The sequence below is a fragment of the Rana temporaria genome, chromosome 4 (assembly GCF_905171775.1).
Source record: "Rana temporaria chromosome 4, aRanTem1.1, whole genome shotgun sequence".
Classification (NCBI taxonomy): domain Eukaryota; kingdom Metazoa; phylum Chordata; class Amphibia; order Anura; family Ranidae; genus Rana; species Rana temporaria.
In genome coordinates, this window is record NC_053492.1 from 378,972,166 (window position 1) to 378,994,750 (window position 22,585).

The window sequence follows — 22,585 nt, forward strand, 5'->3', positions numbered from 1 at the left end:
TTATAGAGTTTTTACAACTGGTAAGAGGCTGCAGAAGGCAAGCATCCTTTTCCCACACAGACGCCAGTGTTTTGGAAGGCTCAATATGGGCTTCATTTTATTGATCAAGTCTCATTAAAACTTTATAAAAACAAGAACAGATGCAATAGTGATCATAGTACAACCTGGGTACAAGTTTCTCAAATTCCAACGTGTTTTGAGATGCTCTTCTTCAGGGAACTGAGAAGTACATACAAATCCAGTGGATCACACATATCATGTAACTGTTACAGAAACATCACACTGGAAGGATGTGAAATCAGACGTGCTTATTCATGGGGATGTCTGTTCATCTATCCACACTAGGTCAAGGTAGCTGCTCCCATAGTCATTTAGAAATGTATAGAAATGTTATTTTGCATCCAGAATAAAATTCACTTTCAGAAGAAATGACACAAATCTTACCTGAGCTCTGGATATACATTCTCCAAGTACCACTTGAAAGGTTTGCAGCCCAGTTTTTTCTTCAGCTCTGTGCGGCTCTGAATACTAAAATTTAATACAGTTAAACTTTAAATTTGTTAAAGCCCAAAATACAGACAAAACATATTTCATTTTGAATAGAATGAGGAAGGGTTACAGCCTCTCAAGTGTTTATTGCTGCTGTAACCCAACTGGGAAAATCCCCCTCACTTCATATTAGTATAGAAAGCGATGGAACTTTTTTCAAAAGGAGACCGAAATAGCTATATTTTTAGTTGAGTGAGGAAGGATAATGCCGCGTACACACGATCGAAAATTCAACAAGAAATACGTGGATTTCCCCCAAAAATTCAGATCGTCAAGAACACGGTGACGTACAACATGTATGATGAGCCAAGAAAAATTAAGTTCAATAGGCAGTGCGGTTCTTCTGCTCGCTTCAGTGCATGCGTGTTTTTTTGTGCGTCAGAATTGCATACAGACGATCGGAATATCCGACAAGAACTTTTCCGTCTGAAAATTTGAGAACCAGCTCTCAAATTATTTCAGAAAAAGTCAGATGGGTCCTACACACGGTCGGAATTTCTGACCAAAAGCTGACAAACTTTTCTTGTCGGAAATTCCGATCGTGTGTACGCGGCATTACTTATGACAAGGTTTATTTTTTGATATGTGAAAAATGTACTACCCATGATTATGTCACGTGCCGAGTGACGCAACGCGTGGGGGAGGAGCCTAGTGACACGATCAACGGACATCTATCCGTATGAAGAGGAGATCGCTGTACTGAGTGGCATGAGAGGCTATGCTTAAAGGCTGTATCTGAAGAGGGGATTCGTGAGTGCATCTGCATTGTTGTTGTCCATGTTTAATCTGTGACCCACAGTATTGCACCATATCTCTTTCCTCTTTCTTTTTGAGTTGTGTCGCCCTGAAGCATTAAGGCGTTTGCCTATGTTGTGCCATCCTGAAGCATTTAAGCGCCAGTCCATACTATATTGATTGTGCTGTTTTGAAGCTCAATAACACGTCAGCCTGTGGTAGCAAGTGGTTGTGGAACCTTCCGGTTATTACAGAACTACTACTGAGAACTGGTTATACGCTATACATGTAGGGGATCCTGAGGCTGTCTGCACACATTGATTTTCTTTGCTTCACATTACATTTTTATTGCATTGGTTATTTCATTGATACCTCTCTGAGTGTGTATATTTGGTATCAATTTTGCACACACTGTATTATGTACACTTATAATAGCAAAAGTTGATTTCAGCGCATCACTATTATCTTTTTTTTCTCATCACTTTAAGGTTTATTTTTTGCCTTCTGTGCCTTCTTGTCTTCGTGACAAGTGTCACAAAAACAAAAAGGTGACACAAAATCTCCTCAATGAAGTCAAAGACAGCACCTAAAATCTACTGAATTTAAAGTCTCCTCTACTATCCCAAACCGTAGCTCATGTGGAATACATTTGTCAAACATGTATAAATAAACTATGGAGGGAATTTCTCAAAACTGGAACAGACAGAATCTGATCAGCTGTGCAACGACAACCAATCGGCTTCTATCTTTAGCTTGTTCAGTTACTTTGAAAATGAAAGAAATAAACCGATTGGTTGCCAAAAACAGCTGCTTAGTGAATTCCTCTACATGTGTATTGTTACTTGAATTTAGGAGCCCCTGGATTATTCCAAGTCCGCAGTATACCAGCAAGAAAGACATGCACCTACATTTATAAGGTAATGACTGGGTTTGCAAAAACATTTAGGGCACGCCACATTTACATTTTTTTTATGGTTACTAAGGAATATATGTAAATAAAAGTTTTTGTGCCTGGAGTTCAGCTCTAACACCTATAAGCAAAAGAGTGTCGAATAGCAAATCTGTTTTTACAGGTACCTCTGCAGTTCTTGGCTGTACTCACAAAATGTATGACACAGATCACCATCTGCTGTAGCAGTGTAATTACTGGGAGAGAGAAGATTAAGGCCCAGATTCTCGTAGAATAGTGTAAAACTGGGCGGGTGTAACGTATCTGATTTACGTTACGCCGCTGCAAGTTTTACAGGCAAGTGCTTTATTCTCAAAGAACTTGCCTGTAAAGTTGCGGCGGCGTAGCGTATATCACCCGGCGCAAGCCCGCCTAATTCAAATTAGCCAGGTAGGGGGCGTGGAGCATTTAAATTAAGCGCGTTCCCGCGCCGAACGTACTGCGCATGCGCTGTCCGAAGAATATCACAGGGTGCATTGCTCCAAATGACGTCGCAAGGACGTCATTGATTTCGACGTGAACGTAAATGGCGTCCAGCCCAATTCACGGACGACTTACGCAAACAACGTAAATTTTCAAATTTCGACGCGGGAACAACGGCCATAGTTAACATTGGCTGCGCCTCATATACCAGGGGCAACTTTACACCGGGACAAGCCTAACGTAAACGTCGTAACTTCACTGTGTCGGCCGTGCGTACGTTCGGGAATTCGCGTAATTCTAGCTAATTTGCATGCTCGACGGGGAAAACTACGGAGGCGACACCTAGCGGCCAAAAAAAAAAATGCATTTAAGATCCGACGGCGCAAGAGCCTTACGCCTGTCGGATCTAATGCTTATCTATGCGTAACTGATTCTAAGAATCAGTCGCATAGATACGACGGCCCAGATTAGGACTTACGACGGCATACATGGCGTTGCGCCGTCGTAAGCCCTTTAAGAATCTGGGCCCAAGAAAATGCCTGGGATGTTCCTTAAGCCCACACCACTCTTCCAGTCTTTTCGCGGCCGCCCAGCTGGGCTGTTCCTGGAGCCCGCGGCTGCCACTCAGCCTCTTCACAGCCGCCCAATTCGTTCTCGACATGGGTGGGGGGCAGAGACTAGAGGTCAGCTGACTGGTGAGGAATGTGAAGTGGGAGGGGCTGGAGGAGACCCCACCTCCTGATTTTGGCATAGGTGTTACTGCTGCGAGACACCACAAAGCTGGAGACAAAGAGAGTAACACTACCTGTGATTAGAGTTGCCATTAAAAGTCCCAACTACAGTTCTCAGATCAGCAGATGACCTTGATCAAGAGCACCTAAGTTGGCCGATCAGAACTCTCCCCAGCATTGCCACTCATCCCAACTACTGTTGGGGGTCCCCACAACTTGGGAAATGTTATCAAGGGGTCACGGCACTAGAAGGTGGAGAACCACTGGCCTAGACATTCTCACTTGAATCAAACTCAAGAAATGCTTTTTAATTCCGAAAGGTACAGCACTTTATAATAAAAAAAAAGGTTTACTTATACTGTACATTGTGACATGTCAAGAATTTAGTCATACAGACGTGTACGGTTACCGACAGGTCCATATTGATCAAATAAGTTGAGCCAAAGCGAATACTTACTTTCCAAAAGGTACATTTCTAGCAGAGGGCACAGCTGCATAGTAAAAATTCTTGTATTCATCCATCCAAACCTCTGCTGCCCTGCGTGTATTCCTGAAATTGGAAAATGCATATATTACAATATGTAGTTGAAGGAAGAGATGTTTAACGTCAAAGTAACCCAGTCACTACAGGATCGAACCTGAAAAAAAAATTGCCTGTAAAAGACAAGGCTTACTATGAGTTGAATCGCTGCTATGATGCTGCTCCTCATCCACTGCAAGTATTTAGCCCTTCGGATGAGTAGAATATTTGCTTTCCCTGCTGCATTCCGTGGTTAATCAATCAAAGCAGGTCATATGCACTTTAGTGATCTATTAGTTGGCAGGAGGAACCACAATGTGCAGAGGGGGAGCAAGTACTATACACAACAGGAAGTGTGGAATACATGGAGCAGTGGTGGAGTAGCATCACCACATTGTTTCAAAATGATAGATCACAAAAAGGCAAGTAGAGAAACTCTTCTCCTACAAATAATTATTTTAGTCTTCACCCTGTAGAAACAGAGCCACTTGAAGGTTACAGCCATAACTAAATAAGCTTACATCAATATGAGTGAGAAAAAAAAAAAACTATTGTACTATTAAAACACATACACTTGTGAAGACAGTCTAAACCTTTAGCCCAGGTTCACACTGGGCTGTGGGAATGAAGCCGTTTTCACTCCTGCATGTCAGTCCCTATTTCGGACACAATTTCAGAGACATCTGTGCAATAAACCAACATTCCAAGTGTCAAACAGTTCAAATGGTAACCATTTACCATTTGAACTGTTTGTAACACTTGGGATGTTCGTCTATTAAATAAGAATTTTGATGGATCTTGGAGTGCGGCCATTTCTTCAGTGTTGATCGTATGCGGAGGCGAGCCGAGGCAGGCACCTGTGATATCATTAGGCTTCCTGTCTCACCTGGAACAGAGAGTTCTTTTGTTTGGATATTCTGCGCGCTCCTAGCACAGTTGTCGGCAGAAATCAGAAAGCTCTCATTGCTCCTGCTTTGCTCCCGATGCTCATGCAACTCTGCAAGGGGCGGATGTATTCAAGATGGGAGCGTGTGAGGGGCGGATGGCAACAGAAGGGGGTGTACTTTGTAATGATGGACAGTGCTGTTGTGATGGGGGCGGAATTTGTCATAAAACTCAAACACACCTATACAAATATATCTCTGCTATTCTTCCTGCATGAGTTAAGGGCAACACATGTAGGAAGAATATCAGATATATATTTGTTTAGGATATGTGTTTGAGTTTCGTGACAAATTCTACCCCATCTTAACAGTACTGCCCATCATTACAAAATATGTCCCCTTCTGTTGACATCCGCCCCTCACATGCTCCCATCATGAACCAGTCTGCCCCTTGCAGACTTGCATGAGCATCGAGAACGTATTCCAATGTTCGGCGGTTTTCGGCAGCTCTGTACTATGCGCAGTACAGGACGGGCATTATTCGACAAGGGGCATTTCTCGTCAGAACACCAGCATCTAGAAGCTCCTAAAGGTTTGGGAGGCAGTGGTGGGAAGGGGTTAAACTGCAGCTGCTTAATGTGCAGGCCATAGACATTTTTGGCTTCAGAGCCCTGTGACAGGGGAGGTGTGATGTGCATTTTATTGCATCATACAGCTCACTTTTTTTTGTTTGTTTAAACTTTATGTGAAGTGTACAAAGTGACACTTCATTCATGTCACGACACATGCAGGGCCATCCAGAGAAGTACAAGGTTATGCAAACATGTTGCATAATGTCGCACAGCTCTGGAATGCATAGAAGAACCACGTTCTGGTGTGAACATGACACACAGAAAGCTACGGCATTCTTTGTGTCATTGCAGTTACTTGCATTTATCCAATGAGGACAAACACAGGCAACGTGCACAGTGTAAATGGGCCCTTAGTATGGACAGTGGGCAGCAGAAAGTCAGTTACTGGTTGGTTCACTTGGTAAGAAACTTTGCGGATTCAGAAATGATTTGCCTGAAAAATGTCATGCAGTAAGGCATGATGCCAAAGATACTAAAAAATAGAATAGGGCTCAACATACACTTTAGGCAAACAGTTCACAGCTGCTCAAAATTCCAACTCATACAACAGTGGAGTTCAGAAGAGTACATCTTAACAAATCTTGAAGACGTTGGCTTTAGCAGCAGAAGACCATGCTGAATTTACAGCTGTCAGCCAACAAAAGGAACATGGAGTCTGTAGTAGCCATAGGATTACTAAAACTGGATAAATAGAAAAACATTGCATGGTCTGACAAATCTCATTTCTGCTGTGACATATTGATGGAAAAAAGTACACAGGATCTCACTCGGGTTGGAGCAGGAGGTTCACAGCATGAATGTGACAAATCTGCTGGAGTGATGCAATCTTGTCAGCATGTAACAAAATCCTAAAAAGTGTTTTTCGCCAAATCACAGAATACATGGCATAATAATTAAAGTGTTCGTAAAAGGATTTTTTAATTACCAAACATATTGTATTTACCAGCTCTTTGCAGTGGTTTTTCACAGAGCATCCTGGATCCTGCTCTTCTCGGGTCCCCTGCTGGCACTATGGGCCCCTCCCCCTTGCCGAGTGCCCCCATAGCAAGCTGTTTGAGATTGGGGCACCCTTACGTGCTCGCTCCTGAGCCAGGTCTGTGTCAATAAGACACACCGAGCATAGCTTAGCCGCGCCCCCTGCTCGCTGGCTGTGACTTACAGCAGCAGGAGCCAATGGCTCTGTGACGGGAGTCACTTTGGGCAGGGGGCTTGAGAGGTCAGGAAACTCCTTGTCCAGCTCCCCCGGGCACTCTTATGTGTAAGTCACCCTGTGCCTATTAGGGGCACTGGGTGACTGAGAACCCCAGCCTGGTCTGTCCTAACCAGTTTCCCAGGACAACCACACCGGACTCAGCATTTCATTTTACCCATGTTATCATGGGTTCTATAGGTGTGGTCTGTGTTGAAAGAGTGAAGGAGCTCTTTCACTTGGGACATTATTAACAATCTCCCTCAAGAAATATATGAAGATACATAACTCCACCTTTCAGACTGCTAGAATATTGTAGGAGTGTCTCATAGACCACTGCTCGATAGTTTGAGGTGGGGTGGGGGTTGCTATGTGTTTATTGTCAAGTGGCTGTATCCCATTGTTCTATTGTTTTCGGTCTGCCTTGGGAGCAAAATGATTATAAAAACCACTGTCAGCTATAAGCTGCTGGGGGGGGGGGGGTATTTCTCCTGCAGCCCTTCCTAAAGGCTGTTTGTTTGTCATGTTATTGAATGCAGTTTACCCCGCCCTGTGTCATTATGCAAGGAAGGAGACATTGTCCCCCGAGTGCATATATCTTTGTGCCTGTGTTTGAATAGACAGTCTTATGTCTTCCACCAGCCTACACTAATGTCTTGACAAGTGACTGGGTTTAGGTAAGTATTAGTGGGGGCTGAGGTGAGGAGCTGCACACTGAACGTTTTTAATCTTCATGCATAGAACCACTTTAAAGTACACGTTCACCTTTAGTGATGGACGAATCGGCATGGGGGGGGGGGGGGGCAGCATCATGGGCTCCCTGGACAGGCAAGTGTCCTTATTAAAAAGTCAGCAGCTATAGTGTTTCTAGCTGCTGACTTTGGGATTCACCAATCCTAAGAGCCGGTTCTCACCACATTTTCTGCATTCTGGATGCATTTTTGCAAATGCACTTTTTAATTAGTTCCAGTGCTTTTTTTATTTATCTCAATAGAGGACACGTGTTTTCCGGTGCGTTTTACCACGTTCTAGATGTTTTTCCATACAGAAAAAATGCAATGTTCTATTTTTATTGAATGAACTAGAACACAATGCATTGGTGTGAATCCAAGTTAAACACTGTCTATGCATTTCTGATGCAGAATAAAAAGCCACTGGACTGCATCTGGTGTGAACCAGCCCTAAGGTCAGGTTTCTTGGTTGAATACTTGCCTTCTTCCGTGTTCCAGTTACCTTCAATGTATGGGCCTACCCAGCGCCACACAGCCCTAAAAACGTCCCCTCCAGTCATCTTCAAAGTGCTAAAAAACTAAAAAAAATAAAAAAACTCCCTCACAGAAATGAAAAAAGCAACGGCGCTTATGTACACTTTGAAAATGGAGCAATGGGGAACCTTCCTTTAGAAAGGCTGAGCAGCCTTGGGCAAGGCCAAACAGTGATGAACAGGGAAGAAAGTATGTATTTGACACACAGGCTGCACTCAGGACTGGTGGGTATTTAGGTATAATACAAGTTTACCAAGCGTTCAATGCAGGCATATGTATGTGTAAAACATACATATATGCGTACGTTTCTGGATGCACATGCATAGACAGGTAGCAGTCCTTTTACACATTAAAGGGAAGAGCTTTAGAACTGGTAGAATATAATATGTAGACCAGTGGTAGTGAATTAAAATTCAAGGAGGTCCGGTCACTAAAAAAAAAATTGAGGTCTGAATCACAAGTCTGTGGCATGAAAGATTGTACGCATCTTCTTTCCTTTTTTTGTCGCAAGCCGTGCTCTCTGGCGCTTTTCTTACAGTTTCCTTCACATAATCTGGCAATACTCTGTAAATGTCCCCAATAGTGCCCGGAGCCCCGCTTTAAAATATTTAAAGTAATTTGGCTTTGCTACCTAGTAAGCGATTTATTTTAAACACATATGCAGGACATTTCAGAATTTCCAGGTCCGTTACTTTTAAGGTAGCAAAACCAGAATTAAACATTGACAATTCAATGTTTCGCTTCCTACAAGTTCCTTATAAGCAATAAATACAAAGAATGTGACAAAATGCTCCTTACCTGGCAAACACAGTTCCACTTCCTCCTGGAAATGTATACGGATGCTGTTTGCGAAATACATGTCCCACTCTGCTGCAAGGAATTATTTCCAGACTTCCACCACACTGCCATACCCGGAACGAAATCTCTAATTGATGGTCAAAGAGAAACACAGATTTGGAAAAACTCAATCAATGAGAACTAAAGTGCTGGTATTAGAAGAAACATGTCAACTGCCCTCTGCTGGGTTTACTATAGGAATATATTCTTGGCCAAAAAGCTTTAAATGTATCTATATCATTTAAAAGTATTACAGTAAATACTTATCCACCATATATACACTATGTTACCAAAAGTATAGTGCAGCAGATTTTGACACAAACCTCTGCAATCACAATTCCACTGTGGCAAGATATTTTAATACAGTTCTGTGCAAAAAAAATAAACAATGCAATGAGCCATGATTGACACATTTTCTCGATCATGATAATCAAACAGAACCATCAAGTCCAATATACAATTACATGTCTACGGGGATGCAAAACTCGCTTGAAGTCGGTCAGAAGGTGGAATCATCCCAAACTGATGCCATCAACATTCTCCAAAGCCTGTCAACACAGGACCTTACTCATTGGTTGTTTACAGTGTTCAGTACATACGTCCTGGCACATAACATACATACCTAAATTTTCACCTCCCCAAACATCCATCATCATATCATACTTTCCCAGCTCTTCAAAGTATAACTTGTCCATTACAAACAGCCCACCAGCGATCATTGGTGTTCTGGAAAGAAAAAAAGATAATGTACGATAAGAATTCACAGGACAGAAAATGGTTTAATCAGAATAAATCAAATTGTCTACATGTTTTCACTCATAACCAAGTAGGCTTAGGTGCTGGGAGATATTTAGTACTTATTAAACATCAAAGTGTGAAATTAAAAAGCCAAATACCAAATAAAAAATAAACACACATTTCTGTGATTGCAAACCTTGGCACCCCAGATGTTTCGGAACTACATTTCCCATGATGTTCATGCACTCTGCAGTGCAGTTCATCATCATAAAAAAAATTAGTTCCAAAACATCTGGGGTGCCAAGGTTTGCCATCACCAATTTAGGAAATTGCAAATATTCTTTACATACAGAGTGCATATGCAACACTTTGCAAGTTTCCCCAGGTTGAGTATATGTATATTTTTCAAAAACAAATTTAGAGATGACACACAAAAAAATGCTTACTTAATAGGGGCTACTGGATTTCCTTGTCTTGTTCGCCTTTGTTCTGGTGTCATATAGTCCCACTTGAAAACCAGGTTCCAATCAAATCCTAGCAAAAAACAAACATTAAAGTAATTATTTATTAAAGTTCTTTCAACAAATGCTAAATTCTTTGTAGAGGCGGTTTCTCCACGGGTACAGAAAGTAAGCACATTCACCCTAGGACATGAAGTAAGGACCACATCAATTTTTTTTCCTTGAGTTCATTACCACTTTTAGGAAAAGTATGGCCAAAGTTTTTTTTGGTCCTACTTCTAACGTGGGTTACAGGAATACACTTAAGATCTGCACTCCTGTGTTCCAGATTCAGCAGACAGTGGGCTGCTCTGGAAGGATCCCAACCATATATTGTCGGGGTCCACCCAGATACTTGACAGGCAGCCACTGGCTGAGAGCACTGATTAGTAGCCGATCGCCAGACCTTTTTTGGTCATGTCCCATCAACAAGCGTCAGCCGAACGGCCGGCTTCTGTCGGACCTGCTGCAGTACACATGGGCCGAATGTTGGCCGGTTTCTATTGAGCCGGCCAATGCCACCCGACTTTCGACCCATTTACGCTAGGCTTTAGAGTCGGCAGGGGACAACTGCGGCATCGAACATATTCTGTAGGGCCAAAACAACTAATCGATTAATCGATTATGAAATTAATCGATTACCATTTTCATAATCGATTAATCGGCCAGTAACATAATGGGGTTAAAAAAGTTAAAAAAAATTAGCCCTTTATAGCACAAAGAGCAAATCTCTACTGTAAATATTACTTTCACTGTCCCACAGTAAAAAATTAACCCCTTACAGTAGCGATTATTTGCTATTTTTGTACCAATTTTAGTTTTTTTTAACCCCATTATGTTACTAAACATCTCAGGCCTGGGTCACACCTCTGTGCTTTTTGAAGAAACACACTACGTTCATTTACATGGTTTCACATCCATGATTTTTTTCAGCTGCTGTGTATTTGGAAAGGGCAAGGACTTTTTTTTTTTTTTAACGCAAAACGGTGCCATTTTGTTTTTTTGGTTCAATATACTTCAATGGAGAAGCCGCAGAAAAACATTTTTGTGGCAATTTGTGTTTTCTAATCTGCCCAACAACAAATTTTGCCAAAAAAAAAAAAAAAATGCAAATCGCAGCAAAAACATTTTTTTTAAGGTTATAAACCGAATATACGATTAATCGAAACAATAATCGGCCAACTAATCGATTATGAAAATAATCATTGGTTGCAGCCACAATATTCTGCATCCACATAGATGAGTTTGTTTGTTCTTTTGCAATCCCGCACTTCTCTTTTACATTTTCAAGCAAATGTAAAAACATATTTAAAACACAAAAATGATCATGGATATACAATGGCAGCACAGCTCAAAGCAACATGATGATTCAATTAGGATTAAGAATAAAGACCTTTATCTGCTATTAATATATGTATAGAATTAAACCTGTTCAGAAATAACTATGTAGGTTGACATTTCTGGCCTACATCTGAAAATGTTAATTGCCCAGCTGCCTCTGGAGTCTCTGACCCAGAACAAGCAAGAAGTAATTTCTTGTAAGATGCATATGCTTGTTCTGAGTCTGACTTGGAAAGAACTGATATTATTTAATTACCACGATAGCCATGTAGCAGAAGTCAGCAATGACAGCCTCCTACGATACAGGCTTCCATCATCCCTGCGTATGCATTAAGAATCTGGAGGCCATTGCAACTCTGGAACCAGTTATAAAACATGTCTAGCAAATTCTGAAATAACCAATTATACATCTTAACCTAAAGTGTTTGTAAAGTGGGAAAGTATGCGAGTCTTGGCGAGATGGTCCAATTGCTGTTATATCCTTAAACTCCATTCATGACTGCTTTCTACATTCACAAAGGTTTTTTAGTGACCTCACCAACTCCCTTACTTGGTAACAGGAGAGGGTACTGTGTCTCAGCAGGCATGAAAAGTAGCAGTGTTACTTCACGTCTGTTGCCAGCTTACAATTTATTTATTTATATTGGAGATTTGATCTTGTGTGCCACCGTAAAGAGTAACGGATATAACCAAGAAGGGTAGTACAGGTAATACAATACATACAATGTTCTAAAGACTGCTAAACACAGTTTAGCAAAACACATGAATATTAAGGAGATGGGGGGGAAGAAAACAAAAAGGAAAAGCTAACCTAAATCCAAAAAAAAGCAAACATTATGGGCCAGATTCATAAAAGAGATATGACGGCGTATCTCCTGATACGACTGTCGTATCTATGCGCCCGATTCATAGAATCAGGTTACGCATAGATCTCCCTAAGATCCGACAGGTGTAATTGACTTACACCGTCGGATCTTAGGCTGCAATTCTAGGCCGGCCGCTAGGTGGCGATTCCATTGCGGTCGGCGTAGAATATGCAAATGACTAGTTACGCCGATTCACGAACGTACGCTTTGCCCGTCGCTGTAAATTTACGTAGTTTCCGTAGAGATACGCGGCGTAAAGATAAACATGCCCCCTAGGTGGTCTAGCCAATGTTAAGTATGGCCGTCGTTCCCGCGGCGAAATTTGAAATTTCACGTCGTTTGCGCAAGTCGTCCGTGAATGGCGCTGGACGCCATTTACATTAACATCGAAACTAATGACGTCCTTGCGACGTCATTTAGCGCAATGCACGTCGGGAAATTTTAGGGACGGAGCATGCGCAGTATGTTCGGTCCCCGCCCCATTTGAATTAGGCGGGCTTGCGCCGGGCGGATTTACGCTACGCCGCCGCAACTTTACAGGCAAGTGCTTTGTGAATAAAGCACTTGCCCGTAAAACTTGCGGCGGTGTAACGTAAATGTAATACGGTACGCCGCCGCAGAGTAAGCCGATTCTACCTGAATCTGGCCCTATATGTTATTGATTACCAGTCCGTAGATGTGGCTAAATTAGTTTACCATTTTCAGGCTTTTTTTTCTCTTTGAGATCCTGCCAAGAACACACTTCATGTCCTAGGGCAGGGATATGCAATTAGCGGACCTCCAGATGTTGCCAAACTACAAGTCCCATGAGGCATAGCGAGACTGACAGCATCAAGTATGACACCCAGAGGCAGAGGCATGATGGGACTTGTAGTTTGGCAACAGCTGGAGGTCCACTAATTGCTTATCACTGTCCTAGGGTGACAACACTCTTTCAAGATCTGTATCTATGAAGGAGCAGCATTGTCACCCTAGGTTGCTTTTCTGAATGGCCTATAAACATTAAATTACAGAAGATAACTGGGGGAAAGCTCAAAACATTGGAACGGGTGTATAGAGCTACCACCTCCTGTGAATCATCCTCAGCTTCCCAGCCTCAAAAGTCTCTGCAAACCTCCAAACTTCAAAATGAGCAAAAAGTAGCCTCTCCTTTGCCCATCATTGCAGCCTGATCAGTGCCCATCTGCAGCCTTGTCATTGCCCATTATTGCAGCTTGATCAGTGCCCATCTGCAGCCTCGCCTTTGCCCATCAATGCAGCCTCACCAGTGCTGGATTACACAGAGGTGGGATCTCCTGTGTACTCGGCGCTCTCAGTCATACACATTCCTGCCTCCTGACCTGGCTCCTATGATAGACAGAACACCGGTCCAATGCCGGGACATGTGACATCTATGCTAGGAGCTGGTCCAGAAGGAAGGACTGTGTGACTGCGAACGCAGAGTACACAGGAGAGCCCGGCTCTGTAATTCAGTGGTGCTCACCCCCTCCTTCCACTCGAGTCAGCCAGGTATCGGCGTATAACATGCACACATAATTTGCCCCCAATTTTCAGGGGGAAAAAAAGTGCGTGTTCTACACCAATAAATATGGTAATTCCTAGCTTTAAATCACTATAGGCAGAATTTTCAGCATGATCCAACAGCGGCTTGAAACATATAACTACTGTGTCTCAGGCCTTTACAGCTATCTCAATTTTGCAAGATCCTTTTCAGCTTTTAAGTCAGCTATTATCCCTTTTGTTACCTCCTGTTGGCTAGGTACTGCCTCACTCAATTCAAAATAATACATAGAATTTAAAACATACCAGCCAGGCTGGCTAGAATTCATCATTCTGATTCAGTGGAATGCTGGCGTTGTAGGTCCTCTCCAGCTGATTTTGAACATATTTTCTGGCACTGGCCATTAATTCAGGACTTCTGGCAAGGGGTAGTCCAGCCCCTAAAAAACCTTACTGCTCTTCAAATATCAAAAACCATCTCAGTGTATCTCCTTGGGTTGGTGGAAAGGCTGGCACCACTTAGGGCGCAAAGAACCCCACTTACTGTGATCCCATTTTATGCTCGTAAAGCGATTTTACTACATTGGAAGACAGCAGAGGTCCCCATACTAACTTTTTGGAAAGCCCTGATTAATAAGGTGTTGTCTCTACATAAAGCTACCTACTTGCACAGAGGCTGACCTAAAAAAAATGCAAAAGTATGGCATAGTTAGGCCTCTGCTACACTAAGCCCCCTTTCACACGGGTGGACCGTTCAGGTCCACATGTCAGTTTTTTAGGCAGACCTGAACGGACGCTCCATGCAGGTCTATGGAGCCACGGATGTCAGCAGTGACATGCCAGCTGACATCCGACCCGCTCCGACCTGCTAAAGTGTGATGGATGGAAACCCTATTTTCCATCCGTCTGGCGGGTCAGAGCAGATGAAGACCGACTCCATGGTCCATCTTCATCCGATCCCCCATAGGGGAGAGTGGCGCTCTGACAGGTCGGTCCCTGCACAGTGTGCAGAGACAGACCTGTCATCTGCCTGCTCAGCAGGGATCGACAGAGCAATCCCCGCTGAGCAAAGCGGAGGCCGTACACGGACACGTCCATGTGAAAGGGCCCTTACTCTGTTTCTTTCAATAGATTTTTATTGAGAAAAAAAAAAAAAAAAAAAGCATACAATAGTCCAAACTGAGGGGGGAAACTCCCTGGCTGTACATAGAAACAAATACACATAAACAGCGTCTTGGGTGACTTGTAAATACTGTAACAAAACAAGTATGGCTGTGTGCAGAATTTTAAGCGAATAGTCTGCCACGATGATACCCCTGGTTAGGGGCAATATCAAGGCAGAAAGAAGGGTGGTAGAGCAGGAGGAGAAGGGATATGGGGAAGATAAGAAAGGGGAGAAAAAAAGAGGGAGGGAGGGAAGCAATGTTAGGTGGGTGATAGACAAATACTGAATAAACTTACAAGCAGTACCGATCTGCATTTTTGATACTGAAGTGTTGCTGCAGGCTCTGTTTGGTCCAAAATCTGAGGGGATATACATCTCAGATGTGATTTTTTTTTTTACCCAAGAGGGAATGATTCTAGTCATACTAGCGAAATGCTTCAGGGATCTGATAACCAGGGGTACCAGAGCTACACCTACTCTTACACAAGGCTGCCTTATCCTGACACTTGGTTCAGGTACATAACACTCCCCGTTGTGGCCTAGGCTTATGTTTCCATTGCTGTTACTCTACATGAGGTCTTCTCCTGCCCGTAAATGGTGTATAATATTTGCCTGTTTGATAGTACTGTGAGGTTTGATATTGCCTTTTAATTGTCCTTTGCTTTTACATTTCAGGGTGGTTCTCTTTTTGTATGCATCCTGTGGGAGGGGATGCACTAGGAATGCATTAGATTTTCGTCCACTTAATGTGCACAAATCAAAAATCGGTTGCGACGTTTCTTGAGCAAAAAACAAAAAGGAAAAATTTGGAAAACTTCTGCCAAAACGGACAACAAATTGAAACTTCTATCACCCGACTGTTGGTGCTGCACATATGTGAAAAATATTATATATTTATATATTTTTTTTTTTACCTGAGCCCCATTGCAATCCAGCACTGTGCATTGGAGCCTGGGCCCTCCCGGGTCTTTTTCTCCTCACTGGCTGAAACAAAGCCATTGGCTCCCGCTGCTGTCAATCACCGCCAGTAAGGAGGGAGCAGGAGGCACAACTGAGCCATGCTCTGTGTGTGTCCCATAGACAAACAGAGGTGGCTCAAGAGGGAACACACACGAGTGCCACAGAGCATAAAAGCTTACTTTGGGGGCACTCTGCAAGGGGGAGGGGGAGGGGCAAGAAGTGCCAATGGGGGACCCGAGGAGGATGGTGACCGCTCTGTGAAAAACCACTGTACAGAGCAGGTAAATAAAACTTTTTATATATATAAAACAAATTAGAACATTTAGAATTACGTTAACTGAGTCAGTTGCATAAATTTCAAATCGCCACTTCATATGGCCAAGCAGCTTAAAACACCTTCAGCTCCCACAGCTATTAGCTTTGCTTGTCATGTATATTAAAAGGAGTTGTAAATGAAAAAAAAAAAAATTCACCTTAATGCAATCTATGCATTAAGGTGAAAAAACATCTGGTGTTGCTGCCCCCCCCCTCCCCCGAGCCCCCGTTTTACTTACCTCACCCGTCGAAAGTCCTGCGCGGTCCCGATATCCTCTTCAGCGCTCAGCCTGGCCGCTGATTGGCTAGAGCGGATGGATTGAGAGCAGCACAGCCATTGGCTGGTGCTCCTGTCAATCACCTCCAGTGACGCGGCACGCCGAGGGGCGGGGCCAAGTGATACAGTGAGCAGCTACGGCTGCTCGCTGTATCAGGGGAGCGCGCCCGCAATTACTGACAACCATGCAAGCTCTCGCATGACTGTGGTGAGTAATTGCGGTGAGGACAGAGACAGCCGTCGAGGGACCCCAGAAGACGTGGATCGGGGCCACTCTGTGCAAAACGAACTGCACAGTGGAGGTAAGTATAACATGTTTGTTATTTTAAAGGAAAAAAAATGTTCCCTTTACAACCGCTTTAAGTCCAATTTGACACTCTGTTAGAAGCTAGCTTACTCCCTGGAGGAAATCCTACTGTGACTCAATGGATGGGGCTTTCAGACCGTTATGTGCTTTTAGAAAATATATGGTTGAGGGGGTCTTTTACAAACTCTAAAACTGTAAGAAAAAAAAAAAAAACAATGGAAAAATTGCAAAAATGGTCCGGCCACCTGAATTTAAAAAAGTGGAATGCAGGGACTGGCACTGAAAGGGTTAAACCTCTAAAGGCTCAAATGTATCACAAAGAAACATTCTACGTGATGGAGGCGTTTTGATTTTCCTTTTTCTTATCTTTAACCATAATACCCTTTCAGAAATTACAATTTAATAATTGATTGACAATAGGGATTAATTTACTCAAGGATGTAAAAATTCAATACAAGCCTCATTTTCATAGCGAGGCTTGGATGTGTGCCAGGCCTTGTTTTCATAACAAGGCTTTGATATGTACATTCATACATCTATTGGTCCCATTGCCAAGCCTCGTTTTCATAACGAGGCTTGGATATGTACATCTTTGGTCATGCTATGTGTAGGCAGAAATGATTTCATTCCGATACATCCATAGCGAGGCCTGGTTGTGTCTGACACTTCCTGGTATGACAGGAATGGTTTTTGCATCAGTTTATTAGGACTGAAAGGTAGTTTGACGTGTTTTTCCCTTATTTTCTTTGTGTTTGGGAATGTGATAGGTTTATTATATGCCACACTATTCCATATATAGGTGAAACATTTGCCATTATTATCACTTCCGGGTTTCTAAACCGGAAGTGAGGTCACATCCTGTCCGGCCTCTTGGCCTTTCCAATTTGGCGGTCGTCATCTTTCTTATAAATAGCGATGCAGTGGTGGGGGTGCACACCCCAGATGACGACATTTCTAGTCGAAACGTGTCGGGCGGACCCATCCACATCGTTTTTGGTACCATAACATCTGACAAGCCTATGATGAACGTTTAACATGTGAGTTTTATCCTACTTTTAATAAACAACACTGTTCATACGGTATCACACTATGCGAGTTCTTTTCAATTTTTCTTGCATGGCATGTGGTTACCGAGCCTCTATGAAGTTATCATTAACACTGTGATTTGGGATCATCAAGTCGATAAGTTGTTTGTATCCAGGACCAGCTGTTTAGAGCAGAGTGATTGATACAAGCCTTTGGTGACTTTGGCGGTGTATACCTTCCCTAGTCATTTATATTTGGTAAGCCCGCTTTTCTACCATTGGTGGTGGCACTTCTGTCAAGCTGTTGTTCCATCTTCAAGATCAATTTATGGTGAAGCCATCTTTATCCACATTTATTTGGACTCTAGTCACTTCATGCACTTTCCTGTAGTGAAGTCACCCTTATTTCCATTCGTTTGGATTCCAGTCACTTTATGCACTTTCTCAATTTATTGTTATTATTTGCAAGCCTTTACTATATGTTGCCACACTTATATGTTTAGTAAGGTCACGTGGTGACACTTTAAGATTTAGTCATGTATTAATATATCTAGATTTGGTTTGTTATCTTAAGATGTGGGTTCTTTCCATATCTTCACACAGGTATTAGCGCTACATTGTTCCAATTTACCTTATTTACTCAAGGATGTAAAAATTAAATATAAGAAAGAAAAAAAATATAAAATTGCACCCAACCTGAAACACAAGTAAATGAACCTCTTTGCAGAGGTACAAACTGTTACCACTGGTTAGACCGTAATAATCTTCTGATTGTCTTAACTTTACATTAGCTTAATGCAGTCTACTGCATTACATCATTTTGGTCTGCTGAGGCTATGCATAAGCAGATTGCTGCATAGCTCAATTTCATGAACAGATTAGACAGAAAGTCAGCTTAGAGCAGCAAAATGCTTTTTTCCCCTCCGCAACAACCACCCTACTTAAATTACCTTTAAATTAAGATAATTAAACAGGCATTTGTAAAGGTTATTAATAGAGCTATGAAATATAAGTCTATGCATGTTATGATGGCCATACATTATACAAACATTTTATTATAAAATTATTTTCATTTAGATTTACCAAAACCATATAATAGGAGGTCATACCTAAACACTTAATATGCAATCAGCAGGCCCTTGCACTACATAGTTGAAGGGAAATCTAAAGGAAATGAAAAAAGAAAACTGTATAATGTATGGCCAGTTTTAGGCTCTGGGTTACTTGGTGGTGGGTGCATACAACTAAGGGCATCATATTTAAGGAATTCAGGCTCTCTGCAACCGACTCCCTGGCTGGCCATACACAGGTAGCATTTCATTAGAAAAAAGTTGGATTTTGGAACATTCAATTTTCAACTTTCTCTCAGTGCTCAATTCTCAGTTGTAATAATAAAGCGAATGCAAGGTGAGGAACTTTTCATGCTTGGCTTCATCATAACTGCAAATGCAAATATTTATTAAACCAAATTTGAAATCTCCAGTATTTAATAGGCTACATACCTCCTTTTAAATCTGCCGATGCCCCAACATACTGGAAGTTGTCCATATTAATCACATCAATTATTGGGGATACAACTCTAGTCTTGTCCTAAAAGATGTTAAAAAATAAATAAATAATTAGTACAGACTAAAAATGTTGCATTTAGAAACATTGTATAAATAAACAAATAAAAAATACCATTAAGGCCCCATTCAAACGAGCAGACCGATCAGGTCCAAATCAGACCATCCAATGCCATCTATGGAGCATATTTTAGCTTTGTTGTGCCCTTGTTGAGGTTGGTTTTGCGCATTAGTTCCCCCCCCCTGTTTTTTTTATCTATGGAGCATGACACCCGCTGAAATCCGATCGGCTAAAAATAGATGGATGGGGAATACATTCTCCATCTGTCTGGCGGATTGGATGGCACAAAGTTGAGCCATGATTTTACGGTCTTCCCAACCACGGGTGTACACATGCCATGGCATGAGACTGTTCTGCATCCACCCAGCAAATGCACACAATTGAGGTACCGTAGAGCAGCTTTTAGGGCAGGGTTTCTCAACCAGGGTTCCGTGGAACTCTAGAGTTCCTCCAATGGTTGCTAGGGGTTCCTTGATTAAGGAGTAATTTTTGCCTCTCAGATAAGTTTCCACTGACACTAATGATCTTTTTAGCAATCTTTAAGGGGGAAATTCTTCCCAATGACCACAAATATAAGGAGCTTTCCTCCCACGGACCATCGCACTTATGTATCATAGATCTAATCATTTTTAAACAGGGTTTCCCTGAGACCAGAAAGTTGTTTCAAGGGTTCCTCTATGCTGAAAAGGTTGAGAAAGTCTGCTTTAGGGGGGTTAAAACGGGCAATGAGGAGGTGATATATCAACTCCTCACCTCCTGTTAAACACCTCTGAAAAGTGCTCCAACGAGTTTAAATTTCAAAAGGAAATCGTGAGATTAACAGAGTGAAATAGATTTGCAAGGGGCCACATCTATTTAATTCTAGGAAAAGACTTTGCCAATTAATCCACCAATAAATTTAACAATATATTCTAGCCTAAACTAGTATTTAAGCAGGCCACAAAAAGATTTTTTTCTGCAACATCAGCAAAATAAGAAAAAAGTCACAAGACTGAGGCGCAATGTATAGAAAATATCCAGCCCACACAAGTACTTCTTTATCAATAAAGCGGTGTTCGCAGCTATGGATGTATCACAGTCAATGTTGTAAAAAAAGCAGAACTCTATGGACACAAAGCGTTCTCCAGTCTCCCATGTCCAATATAAAACTATCATTTATTACATGTTGTTATGGTAGTATTTGTAGAAAAACGTTGACACATTTAAAAGACTAAATAAGCAAGATCTAAGGATAGGATAAAATAAGCAAGATTTTATAAGCAAGAAAACAATATAAATGTTTTCTTTCATTCAAGTGTTTCCCTCCGTTTTTACCTGGTGATCTGGCCAGTAACACACCTCTTGTATTAGAGTGCCCCCACTGTGGGCAAAGGAGCAACAGAGACGCCTATGGACAGCAGCATCATCAATCTGTGTGTGGGGGGGGGGGGGGTAGTATAGATGGACTAGCAGATTTAGATATACTAAACAAATGGAAGCCAAAGTCCAGCTAACACTTTTTAAAGCAGCCATGGAAAACAGTTTAGTTCCTTTAACTGCTATATCTGCAGGGCAGCTTGTTCTGCTGAAAAACAACAGAGTTACTGGCAGGATCTCACCAGGTGAAAATAAAACAGCTAAAAAAAAAAAAAAACATATACAGCAATCACATCTAAGATTTGGTAAGCTGCAGTATAATGAAATTGTTTGCTTTTGGGTTTAAAACTGCCTTAACCACTTAACGACCGACGCAAATATACTGAGTGAATAATTTGTATAGCGCTACAAATGCGAACTGAATCGCCTTAAGGCGCTTGGTATCAATTTTCTTCCTTAGCCTTCAGAAGAGGTGGGTCTCACCCACCATATACTGCAGCAGGGCTGCTCTTTTGCGCCAATCAGTGTACCATTTCGGCGCTTTGTGTAATAGATACAGCGGGCGTGCGCACGCAGTTCTAATGCGCGTGTCCACCGGCCACCCGTGAACGCTCCACAGAGAGGCAAAACGGGGGAGAGAGAGAAAGAGAGAGAGAGAGAAAAAGAGAAAGAGAAAAAGAGAAAGAGAAAAAGAGAGAGAAATAGAGACTGTTCCTAGTGATCAGGAACAGCGATCTCTCTGTACTCCCAGTCAGTCCACTCCCCCCCAGGTAGTAAGGAATGTCGCAGCCCCGATAAAAATGACAGTTCACCGTTATTACTAGTAAAAAAAATAAAAATGCCATAAATTTGTCCCCCATTTTGTAGACGCTACAACTTTTGCACAAACCAATCAATATATGCTTATTGCGATTTTGTTTTACCAAAAATATGTAGAAGAATACATATTTGCCTAAACTGATGAAGAAATGTGTTTTTACTTTATTGGATATTATAGCAAAAAGTAAAAAAATATAGTTTTTATTTAAAAAAAATTGTCAGTTTTTTTTTTTATTGTGCAAAAAAAATACATCAAATACCACCAAAAGAAAGCTCTATTTGTGGGGGGAAAAGTTATATACATTTTGTAAGTCACACGACCGCACAATTGTCATTTAAAGCGACGCCATATCGCAAAAGATGGCCTGGTCATTAAGGGGGTAAATCCTTCAAGGGCTGAAGTTGTTAAGTCAAAATACAAAAAAAATAAAAATACATCTCTGGTCAAAAAGAATTTTTAGCAAAATAGACATTAGCCAGATTTTATGGAGGGAAAGGCATTTAAAGATTATGCACAATGCATACGTCCTGCATTACGAGACATAGCAAAATGTAGGAAAACACACCAAGGTAATTGGAAACAAGCTGTAGCCTATAAAAGGTGCATTGGGACTATTCTGACAGGTTGAATTGTTAGACTGGGAAAAAAAGAATCGTAAAACAGCTGTGAAGATCCCTTATGTACTTCACATTAGGTGTACTGATACTTTTATCTTTTAAGTGTGATGGCTTTTTTCCTGATGGGAAATCAAATCCAATAAACAGCTTCACCTCCCAGAGAACAAATTGAGATTAAAGTGAATTCTATTATCTGATGGATGACCTCTGTAACAGATATATAATGAGCAAGTGCAGATTCTTAAAATATATAGTATCTAAACCCAAGAATTTTTTATTTTATTCTTTTAATATACTGCAGCTTACCAGCCCTTAATCATGTTGGCTTCATCCTCAGATTTCCGATTTTGAAGTTTCAACACTGCTTCTTATGAGACCATGTGTAGATGCCCAATCGCCCCTCCCTCCCCTGCCCTTGTTTTTCCACTACCTGCACCGCCCCCCCCCCACAATCTTCT

At 41.8% G+C, this 22,585-nt stretch overlaps 1 protein-coding gene across 2 annotated transcripts in view; it reads right to left on the minus strand.

Annotated features, from left to right (window-relative positions):
- GALNT2 (polypeptide N-acetylgalactosaminyltransferase 2) overlaps nt 1-22,585 on the minus strand; it is a 183,146-nt gene that overhangs the window by 24,485 nt on the left and 136,076 nt on the right. For both annotated transcript variants that reach the window (XM_040351011.1, XM_040351009.1), the window contains exons 8-13: nt 19,211-19,298; nt 9,899-9,986; nt 9,337-9,440; nt 8,676-8,802; nt 3,845-3,937; nt 445-528 (exon numbers count right to left, since the gene is read on the minus strand). In XM_040351011.1, the coding sequence (XP_040206945.1) occupies nt 445-528; nt 3,845-3,937; nt 8,676-8,802; nt 9,337-9,440; nt 9,899-9,986; nt 19,211-19,298 (584 nt within the window). The remainder of the gene's footprint in view (nt 1-444; nt 529-3,844; nt 3,938-8,675; nt 8,803-9,336; nt 9,441-9,898; nt 9,987-19,210; nt 19,299-22,585) is intronic.